At 28.3% G+C, this 12,209-nt stretch overlaps 1 protein-coding gene across 1 annotated transcript; it reads left to right on the forward strand.

The window, feature by feature from the left end:
* Window positions 1–10,075: 10,075 nt before the first annotated feature.
* LOC129286046 (zingipain-1-like) lies at window positions 10,076–10,882 on the forward strand. The gene is made up of 3 exons (XM_054922088.1): window positions 10,076–10,276; window positions 10,374–10,508; window positions 10,625–10,882. The coding sequence occupies exons 1-3, from the start codon at window positions 10,076–10,078 to the stop codon at window positions 10,880–10,882; spliced, it is 594 nt and encodes a 197-aa protein (XP_054778063.1).
* Window positions 10,883–12,209: the final 1,327 nt, after the last annotated feature.

The raw sequence follows: 12,209 nt of genomic DNA on the forward strand, positions 1-12,209 counted from the left end.
TTTACCATCCATGTCGGCCCTAATTAATAGATTGTGAGTATAAGGAGCAACCTCAATAAGGATCCAATGAAAAGGGAAAAAAAAAAAAAAAGAAGGACTCGATTAAAAAATCATATGAAACCTTAAAGACTTGCGTATTAGTTTTTCCTTATTAAAATATATAAGGATAATGCAAGTGATAATAACTTTTGTCATTGAACAAGTGATTAGGGGTTCAAATATTAACCCTTATATATGTAGCAATTTAAGTGGAAGATGCCTGCTATTTACCTTCTATACCTTAAAGAAGATAATTTTTACCATTGGCAGAATCTACTCTTTATCTTATTAAAAAAAAATATATGGATAGATATTATTCCAAAATATACTCTTTTTCAAAGATCAACCCCAATTATTAAGGCTTAGGGAATAACCATAAAAGCCCATATTTTTTATTTTTTTATAAAATTCAACTTAATTTTGAAATATTCAAAAAAAGTATGAAGTATAAATTTCACATTTAAAGTATGAATAAAAATAAAAAATTGTGTAAATATTCTAAAATATCACTAAATGTCTAATTATCATGACCATCCATAAAGAAATATTGGATTTCATTGGTTTTGAGTAGTCTTCCAATAATCCAAACACTTCAATAATTAGAACGTGAGTATTTAAAATTGAGAGGGAGTGAGAAATTTTTCAAATGACAAAAAAAAAATACAAAAAAAATAAAAAAAAACTTTTAAATTAACCTGAGCTTTTTTAAAAATAAGTATGGCCCACCAGGCTCCCACCATAATGGGTGTGGTTCGTCCTTGTTTGTGTAATGTTATTGGAAGTACATGTATTATTATTTAAAAAAATAATAATAAAATTTTTTTAAAATATAAAAATGATAATTTAATCTTTTAAAATATTATAATTCTCCTAAAGTCTTTAAAAATTTTTATATCATTAATAAATTAATATAAATTACTAAATTATCGTTGTTGAAAATAAATAATTTACAAGTTTTATTTAAATATTTATAATTTTTTTTATGTTCGCAACAATGCAACAATAACTAAAAAATATAATATACAAAATTATGATTTATTATTGCATTGTTTGGAATATAAAAAAAATTATGAATATTTAAGTAAAACTTGTGAATCATTTATTTTTAACAACGATAATTTAATAATTTATATAAATTTATTAATAATAAAAAAGTTTTAAAGACTTTAAAAGAATTATAATATTTTAAGAGGTTAAATTATTATTTATATATTTTAAAAAAATTTATTATCATTTTCTCTTATTTTATCAAGTCTATGTAATCTTTTAATCTTCACTTGTCTTTGTTCTTTTCAGAAAGTGACAAAAAGACTCATTCGTTCATTTGTGGCGCAGGAGGCAAAATCCAATTTGCTTTCGCCAATAGAAAAAGCAACTTATCGTCAGTCACTACGATAAAAGTCTTATATGCCGGCTTTATCGATGTGATCATCTTAATTACGTTTAATTAATCTTCTGTTTAAGATCTATTATCTTGCTTTATGGTCTAAATTAATGGAAAGTAAATTGAAACGATCCACTTTTTTCATGCAATTATGTTTAATCAAGTCATACCAGATTCATCACTATCACTAGAATAAGCATTTTGGTTTGAAGATTGTCTGAAAACTATTTACTTTACTTATCACCTACTCCTTTTCATTCTATATTTATTATCGGATATTTTAGTTAGGCCACCCTTTATAACATCGTTAAATATATAGCCACTATGTTAAACAATCAACATAGTAAGTTACTTTTGGGAGGGGGAAAAAAAAAATCCCAAGCACTTTAATTGTATTACTTGGTTTGTGTAAATCGATCACTTGTTTCTCATGAAAAGACAGGAGGTCGGGAGTACAATTCAATATTCATTAACCATTGTCAAACAAACCTATGTTCAATTCATATAAAGGTATGAGGGAAAATAGAGTTAGTCTATTTTTTTAACTTCTCACAAGGTTCTCTTAATAGAGATAATTCTGCTTGACACATGATTAAACATTTAACATAAACATATTTATTGGGGGATCAAATTTTAATTCATTATATTGTAAAAATTTAGCCTATTTTATTTGATCTAGTTCCCATTATGATTTATATATACACAATGAATACAAGGGAGGCCTGCAGGACAGTGGCCCCCTATTTCAAAATTTTATTAAAAAATTAGTAAATTTTTATTAATGATAAATGTTGAAATCACTTTTGGCATTCTACTTTTAAATAAAATTTTAGTTATGGCCCTCATATAAAGATTTTTGGATTCGTCCTTGTATATATGTGTGTGTAGTTTTAATTTTAAGTTCAATAAGCATGGTTTAAGCAAATATATACAGAAAATGAGTTTTAAGTAAATTACAAGTCAAGGAACTATATTGTACTGGATCATATTTAAAGAATTGAGCTTGGAAAAAGAATATGACCGCTGAACAAACTAAGCCTATTAGCTACTTTTTATTAGAAATTTTGTTAAAATAGTCTTATATTTAGAAGTGAAGGGGTATCGACATAATCGATGCATTGTTGGCTCGAATATAGAATATATATATATATATATATATATATAAGTCAATTTTTTTTTAATTAACTAAACCCATTTTTATTCACGGGATGACCCAAAAAAAAACGGTCGCTTTCTTTCTTTTTTTTAGTTGCCATAACAGTAATCATCATCATAATAATTAATTGATACACAAGTTAACCTGTAAAAAGTTTAAATTAAATTTTAATAGTTAATGGAAAAAGTGATTTACCGTAGGAAAAGTATTTGATGCATGTTTTAATGATGTGATATCTTAATTTTTGTATCTTAAATTTCTTATCTTGCTTTGTCTAAATTGACAAAAAGTAAATTGAAAGTGGCCACGTTTTTCAAAAGTCATTTGGGATAATTATTTAATATTATGGAGCTACAATTTGATACAGTTATTCAATCTAATGGATTTATGTTGGTGGATTAAAAAAATGTATTCATGTCGCTATTGGGACCTAGTATTTCTTTAGAGAAAAATAATTATTTTTTATGAATCAAAAATTGCGTTAGTGAATCAAAAAATTGCGTTAGTTTATACTAGGCTTAGTCATATAATTAGAATAAATTCTTTTTTCAGGACAAATAAATTTGGGTTAAATAATAAATTTGTCTTTAAATTCTAAAAGCGTGTGAGATCTTAAATTTATTTTTTATAGAATGTTTTCTTTTAATATTTTAAAACAATGCAATATTGTTTATATCATTAACAAATGTTAACTTTAATTTTTAGTCATTATATATAATTTTTGGGTTTTTACTTGTAATTTTTAAAATTATTTTTTATCAACTAATGATCAAAGCTAACTTTTATTAGTAGTAAAAATAATATTATATTATTTTTAAAATTTAAAAAAAATATTACATTAAAAATAAGTTTAAAATCCAAACACTTTTAAACTTATAATTTAACAATAAAAATTATCATTTAATCCGATAAACTACTTTACACATAAAAAAGCTCTTACAATGCTTACTTATTGTAAACTAACATGATTTTTATTAGATCATTGACGTGATCATTAGATTTATGTCAAGATTTTATCGATTTGAGCAATTTTTACTAGCAATATAGAAATGATTTGATTATTACAACCTAAAAAGGAAGTTATTGCTTTCCACTATTTTTGGCTATAACAATAATAATTGATGATATACAAATTAACTTGTGAAAAGTTCAATTATCTTTAATTAATTAATGACAAGGTAACTTACTATTATCACAATAAAAGCATTTTATGCATGTTTTAATGAGGTGATCATCATAATTCAAAATTATTAACATCCTTTTTTAAATGTAAAGTTACCAATATATCTTGAACCTGACTCACATTGGGGTAAAATTAAGATTTTAATGAGAGACCAGACTAATTCAAATTGAATTGAAATAGTATCATTTCAAATGAAAGCTTTATCACCAGAGTTGTTTGATTCTCGGAGCTTAAATTAAAAATTTTTAATTAAGTTAATACAACTCTCTTGTTAGTTAAATCAAGCATTTAATAGTTAATTCTTATATTTAATTTCCTTTAGCTAAATTAACAAAAAGCAAATCGAAAGCAACAACTCTATACAAAAATTAATTTGGGACCCAGAGGGGGGGGAATCATTTGAGACAGTTATTTGATTTTTATACAATGGAGGTACTATTCGATACAATTATTTAAGCAAGTGGGTTTCCCTTCACTTTCATAAAAATAATTGTTTTTAATGAATAAAAATTTAGACTTATTAATTATATTGTTTTGGATTCTGCCAATCCCAACTTGCTACTTGCCATTTAGTACATTGATGCTAGCCAGCAAGCCACGTGTATTCAGGGCTATTTAATTATTATTTATTCTACCAACATCACCATCATTGAATTGATGATCTGAATTCACACTCTTGTCATGTCCAAACTCAAGCACTACTCCCTCTCTTGTATCTTTCAGAAATAAAAACGGGTCCAAATTATAAGATACTTAATCAGAATATGAAATGATTTATTTTTATCTCAATAATTTTAATTTTTTTTAACTTAAACAAGGTATGATTAGATTTCCTTTAATTAATTAGAGTACAATTGACATGTTGAGATGTTTTTTTAAACAAGGAAATCTATTTTTTTTTCTTAATTTACATAAAATAACGTCTGAAACGAAAAAGTTGGAAATTATTTGATTATTGCGTCAATTGACAAAGTTGTTATTTTTCACGTTTTTAGTTATAAAATAATAATAATAAATTAATGAACATACACGTTAGCTTGTAAAAAAAATGTAAAGCTCATTGCATTTCAGATTTTAGGCCTGTGGCATTATTTTCAAAACGTGACAAAACTAAATATATAACGATTTCATTTTGTCACAAATTAATTTAAACATTTACACAATATTTTTGTTTTTTGACCAACAACATTTACACAATTTTTTTAAAAATGCATATAAAGTCCCAACCAAGGTTGTCAAACTTGAGGGTTTCAGTAAACTTGTGATGGATATATAAATTCGAAACATAAACTCGTAAGAGTTTATCTCTATTAATAAATAACTTTTAAAAATATATGATTAAATAATTAACATGTAAAATATGATCATAATTTAATTTAAAAATATTTTAAATATATGTTATTGGAATTAAATCCATCTACATTTATAGATTATTACATTCAACACAGAAATTTTAAAATAGAGTAACTTGTTTTTAGTATTTTTTTATTTTTTTATTAATATTAGTTTTCTTTAGTTTTATTTTTCATTAAATCAGGTCCTACCATTTCTATGAATCAAGTTCTACATAGTATATACTTATTTTGTTCGATAAGTTTATGAGTAGATTAACACAATTTTATAAGTTAAAAATATAAAAATAATAAAATTAAAAAGTTAACTCACAAATTTAGCCTAGTTTTATTTAATCTAATTTTATGAGTGAACTAATATTATTTTATATGTTAAAAAATATAAAAATGATAAATTTTAAGACTCAATTTGAGAATTTGATAATTATGTGCTCAACTCTCAAGCCTGCTTGTCTTCGGCCCAAAAAGAGGTTGCTTGCATTTTTTCTGCCCAAAAGCCTGTTTGATTTTAAAAAGTTACAGAAAGTGGAGGTACGGTAAAAAAAAGGGGGGGGGGCTGTTTTCAGTTTTTGGACTTCTTCGTTTAAAAAAAAAAATAGCGTACGGTAAAAAATGCACTTCAAGGGAATTCTTTGATAACTTTTTTGAATATTTAAAAATAATGTATTCAATATCTTGCCATAAAAAAACAAATTTAAATTGTTAATTAACTTAAAAATTATAGAAAATGAATTAACAAATTGCAGAAAATAACACAAAATTATATATAAATACCTTAAAAAATTAATTAAGTCAATCTGTTGGATTGAACCATAAGCCGTTGAACTATTGTTTAGATCAGTTCAATAAAATGCTATGTTCACTACCTGTATGATCATTATTTAACTGTGTACAGTTTTAACCATCAATCATTTAAGTAGTGCATTGATTGATTCGATAATTAGTTTGATTTTTGGTGCTCTGTCACTCAATTGCACAGCGTCAATTACAAGCCTGGGAGCCAGCCAAGATGTGCAAATATGAACCACTGTTTATCTGTCCTAAACAAGAGACCGAAGTGAGAATCAAAGCTGGCATAATTAAAAAATGACCCCAAAGCTAAGTAAATACTTGCTACACAATAGTTTTTGGCAGAACTGGCACCCAAAAATGTTTAGTCCTTTGTAGTCCAAATAAATTAAAAGGGGCGAACAATTTTCCATCAGTGGACCCACCTCAGACATGCTCGTATGACTGCTTTTGGTGGACTTCATCAGTGGATTTTCAATTTGTAGACTTTGTAATTAAGATTTTGTCAACACATTATATTAATTTGCCAGCCCGTGCATGCATGATTGGGTAATTAACCTTCCTTGGGAAATCATCAAGAAGCCAATGAATTGTTTTTCAGCTACAGACTGCATTAATTTTTTTCTTTCAAGATGATTTGCCATGTCTGGTGGATACTTGGAACGGACAGAAACACCACTGTGAATTGAAATGCTTGATTCTATGAAGCTTGAATGAGTGTTTGAAGCTATGTTTTTTAGTGTCCCATGGTCCATGTATGGTGTATGAAATATTAAGCTTATAACACGTTATTTTCTTTGTCATAAATTATAAAATACTTTTAAATAAAATCTCATATGTCAATATACCTTATTAAATACATTTAACAACTTTATTTTTTCAAAACAAAAAATAAAATTTTAAAAATACTCTTCATTTAATTAGCAACCTAAATCTACACTTAATTATTAAATAGAGAGAGGAATGATGCTATTGAAATAAACTTATTTAATGAAATTTTAAATTTTTTTAGAGTGTCTTATATTTTGAGATGTCAAATTCCATCTAAGAGTATCCTATCATTTGGGATAAAGGGAGTATTATATTATGTTAGTTATAAAGTCATGTAGTACAAGTGTGTCATGTACCCAACTTTTGCCTTATATACTTAAATCATATTATTTACCATTGAAATTCTATCGCATCTCACTCCCAATGAACAATAACCCAATAATTAATTTGTAAATTTTATTATTGGGCTTCAATTTCCATTCCATTTCACCTTAACCATTGTTTCCAATTACACAGTGAAAGTGTAAAAAATGAGGATGTAATAATATTCAACCTTATGAAGCACCTCATGATCACACTATTGGGCACACCAACACTAATAGTAGTGATGTTCTCCAAATGTATATATTCTGTTGGTAGCCTTCATAATCATATTGATGCTAAACATATGAAATGGGGTGTCATAATAATTTCGACAATCCCTACATATGAATTCTCAATAATAAGCCATGGAAAATCATGAATGTAAAATTTAAAAATTACCCTTCAAATGTTCCATGTGATGATTCTTGACTTCAAAAAGGCGTGAGGGTGTATGATGAATCTCAAATAGAAAAGTGATGATAATGAGTTTGTAGGAAAGGGAAGTGCACGTTCTAGTACCAATTGAGCAAGGGAAAGAAGAAGGAGAGAGAGAGAGAGAGGGAGGGAGGGAGGGAGGGAGGGAGAGAGAAGGGAGGGGAAATGCCAAAATTCTTAAAAATTCTATTCAATCATTAACAAAGTCTAATGCAAATTGAGAATCCTAACTCTATTTATAAAACCCTAAAAACATTAAAAATAATAATTCAAGTTCAAATTTCAAATTAGTAACCTAATTCAAATTTTAAAGATGTTAATATCCTATTTATTAATGATAAACAAATCTATCTAATAAAATAATAAATCTTAATCCTAATGACACCAGTGCACAAAGTTAACTTAACAACACAATTTTCATGTCAATTGCAAAAGGAATTGTGATAATAATAGATTGAATGAAAATTCTATAAATAGAGGATGGAAGGAAGTTATTATGGCGTCTATTGCTATAATGCAACAAACGCCATAATACAATCCTCATTTTACAAGTGAATTATGATGTCTTTGGCTACATTGTATAATAATAGACACCATAATGCAACCCTTAGTTTTTAAGTGAATTCTGATGCCTAACGCAATTCTTTAGCTATCTTCTTTTACCATCTCCCTCTGTTTATCAAAAAGCTTTTTTTAATCAAACTAAGAAAATATTAAAAAAAACGCATAAATTAATAACATTTTATATCAAGCTGCTATCAATGGACAAGCTTGCTACTTGAAAAGCCGCTTTCTATCGGATGTTTGAAAAGTTACTTCTCAAACTGTCTTCATTTTACTTCCCTGTATTCCCTACGCCCTTATTAAGGTCATGTAAATAACATGTGATGATGTGGACCATTCTTGCTACTTTGAGAGGTGCCTATTTTCAAATTTATAATGGCATTACTGTTGTCAATCGATACCTATTAGAAGATAAAAGAAGTCTCATATTTAAAAATTAAAAGATAGATTATAAATATATCAACTTAAAAAGTATTTAACTATATCGCTTAAACTATTGTGGTGGAATATATTATCTTTAATTACATTTAATATAAGAAATCTAACAATGCCAATGTCACCATTCTTGTTTCATGTTAATTGCTATCATTAAATTCAGTTGGTCTCATTGTCAAAAATTTAAGTGGTTCTAGGAGATACCTTGCAGTTTTCTTTGTCTCAGCAATTGCAAGTAATGGCTTATATTCTTTTCTTTCTTCAAAAAGTCAAAAACTGGTAAGTGCTTCCCGACAAGAATTTTTAGAAACTCAGGTTACACAATGAGTTATTGGTTCTGTGGGGCAATTTTTGGACCAGTAAGTTGATGGAAATATTATTTTTTGCGGTCCTAATCAAATATTAATCTTAAACCGTGTGGATAGTGGACTTAATATTTTGTATTTGTTATAGGGAAAATTAGGAAGAGGGATCTAATACTATTAAAATTTATTATAAAAGACCATAAAAATTAAAATTAGGATAAAGGACCAAGGTAAGTATATGATTGCCTATTATAACTTTGATATAAAATTTGTCAACCTTAAATTAACATAGGTACTACACAGGCATGAAACATTTTATATCACTGGCTAAGAACTTGTTTAAGGCCATATGAAGATTTCTCCAAGCGACAAACACAATATACTTTTTTAAGGACTACAAATCTCTCAAATTGCTTCATGTAGATCTCTTGAGTTCGTCATGTAAAACTGCAGTTTTAACATCTTGCTCCAGCTCCAAATCAAGCAAAGCAACATGCAAAGACTAAGAACATAAACATCATATATCACTTTATGAAAGATATTGCTGCAATAAATGAAATTGTTGCGAAGAAAATTTGCACATCTCAAAATTGTGCAAATTTAGATTGGTTGGTAATGAAGAGTGTTACTGGATTTGAGTTAAAAGGAACTTTGTTGAGTTTATGACTCAAATGTCTATAATCGCTTGTAATTATTTTCATATATAATCTTAGCTTTGATCTGTCTCACTTCCAGTGTGCCTGATGAGCATTCCATTTCCGATCTACATCTACACCACTTCACTTCTGATAAACAAGTCCTCCATCTATTCCAGATGTGGAAGAAGGAGACCAAACTCTTCCAGAAGAGGAAGCCAGGTTTTAGATTTTCAAAAGCAATTTGAAGGATATCAGAGAGAGAAATGCAGAAACAAAGCCACCCAGCGACTATATTCTGGGTTTGAACCAGTTCTCAGATATGAGCTATCAAGAGTTCAGCAAAATCTACTTGCGCACGAGACAGAGGATCAGCTCATCATGGAAAGCAACAACAACATGGAAAGCAACGACAACAGCAACATTTCACTTAACCAAGAATCTTTTCTGCATGAAGCGGTGCCGGTACCTGCACCTTCTTCGTTAGATTAGAGGTTGAAAGGAGCTGTAACTAGAGTTAAAAACCAAGGCAAATGTGGTAAGTTGAAATTTGTTTTGCTTTTTATATAAACTAATCGACGTGATCATTTATATGATGACAGAATCGATCAAATTCATGTTTATTACTATAGGAAGTTGTTGGGCATTCTCTGCAACTGGATCCATGGATGGAATAAATCAAACTGTCTCAGGAAGGCTTCCGGTTCTTTCTGAGCAACAACTTGTATCTTGTTCTAAGAGTAACAAAGGTTGCAAAGGAGGTTGGTACGTTCGAGCATTTCAATATTTCATCAAAAATGGTGGGATCACCTCAGAAAATGTTTACAACTATACAGCTACAGATAGTGCATGCAGGAAAAAATTGGTTAATATTTATGTCATGACTAGACTTATATAGCTTGTATCAATTGTGTATATAATCGGGTAATTTTAGTAAATTGTTCTTTCGTGCATGAAAAAAGGACGGCCACCACTATCAGTTGCTAAAATATTGGCTCCGTACTCCCATATCAGAAAGGTCTCTCCGTCGTTTTGTCTTCAAGCAACCTATTAGTGTTTCCATATATGCAAGCCCGCATTTCAAGTCCTACAAAAGTGTACGTGATCATATTTTCAATCCAGAATCATAAATTTATACTCTATCAAATAAAACCTCATGCTTCTGCCATCCAACAAGACATTGTAATAGTTGGTTTTCTTATAACTTTGACAGGGAATCTTCAGTGGGGCTGATTGCTCAAGCATGATCCGTACATGTAAGAATTTAAATCATGTTGCGTTAATTGAGGGATGTGATTCGTTGGTTGCTGGTCAAGATTATTGGATTGTCAAAAACTCTTGGGGAAGCTCTTGGGGACAGAGTGGTTACATCTTCATCAAAAGAAACACTGGTTCTTCTCGGGGAGTATGTTCCATAAATTGTTCTGGTGCATATACCCAACCAAAGGGAAGAAAGAAGCACCAGTTTTGAAGCTTGCTTCTACTATCTGAAGGACATCTCCAGCATTATTTGTTGTACTGGATGGATGTATTGGTTATAAATAAATGGCAATCGATTTGCCTTCAAGTGAGGCTTATGTGTGTTCAATTATATATGTGTGCGCTAAGATGAGCGTGAACCTGGTTGATAACTGTATTATTCTTGAGATGCTCCTCAGGTAGCTCGTCCATCTATTTGTTGTATTGAGATTCTATGGGGGATTGGATCCCCCATCTTGTGTATTGGTTGAATAATATTATTGTGTGGGCTATTTTTCTACCCAAAAAAAAAAAAAACCCTCTACATGCAGTTCACCTTCTGATATTTAGATTGATTGTCATTTGTATGAGGACTAATAGTTTCTACTAAAATTGTAACCCCGAATAAATCTTATAAAAAATGATAAAATGATAATTAAGGACTCCATAAGATCATTACTTATAATTAGGGATCTTGAATTATTGATATGATTCTTATTTGAAATTAAAAACATATATAAGTTTGCAAAATTGCCTTTGAGTACTGAAATTATTATTATAAGCTGAAACTATTGTTAATTTCAATTAAAAAAATCAGGATCCACACTTGAAAATAGGATAACTCGAAATTTATATAATTAGGTTATGTCTTTTAAATAATTTTTATATATATAGAATTTTCATTAAAAAGGATAAGTACTGTATCAAATCAATTTTTTTCTTTTATGACCAAAACTATTGAATCAAATTTCCTTTAAATTTGAAAAGTGCTTTTGTTTTGAAAAAATTAATTATTCATTAATAATTTTAATTTTTAAAGATTAATTAACATATCAGATGAATCAAATTACAAAAGGCTTGATTAAAACAAAAAATTTTAAAATTTAAAATTGAAAAAAATTAAAGTTATTTCAATTATATTCCTTGATTCGTGTAAAACGGTTATTTGTGTGTTTTTTTTTTAAATAAATAGGTCGGGATGAAGATGGAATATATAATGCAATATTTATTACCCATTGCCAGAAATATACCTGCGTTCAATTCATGTAAAAGTATGTGAGAAAATAGAGTTTGGTCATTCTTTTCATGTGAACATTAAAATGAAATGTTCAATCCACAAGAGATTTTGTTGAAGTAGTCTTATATTTACATGCGAAGGAGTATCAACGTAGTCCTTGTATTGTTAGCACGGGCATCAAATATAAGTCAATTTTTATCAATTGGATTCATTTTTATTCACAGGATGACAACTACTTTTGTATATTGTGGCAAAAAAAAAAATCTACTTTTTAGTTACTATAAGTCTATAACAATCATTCACAATTGATTGGTATACACAA

This window comes from Prosopis cineraria, unplaced genomic scaffold (genome assembly GCF_029017545.1).
Source record: "Prosopis cineraria cultivar Desert tree isolate PC_DT_omini unplaced genomic scaffold, ASM2901754v1 PC11, whole genome shotgun sequence".
NCBI lineage: Eukaryota > Viridiplantae > Streptophyta > Magnoliopsida > Fabales > Fabaceae > Prosopis > Prosopis cineraria.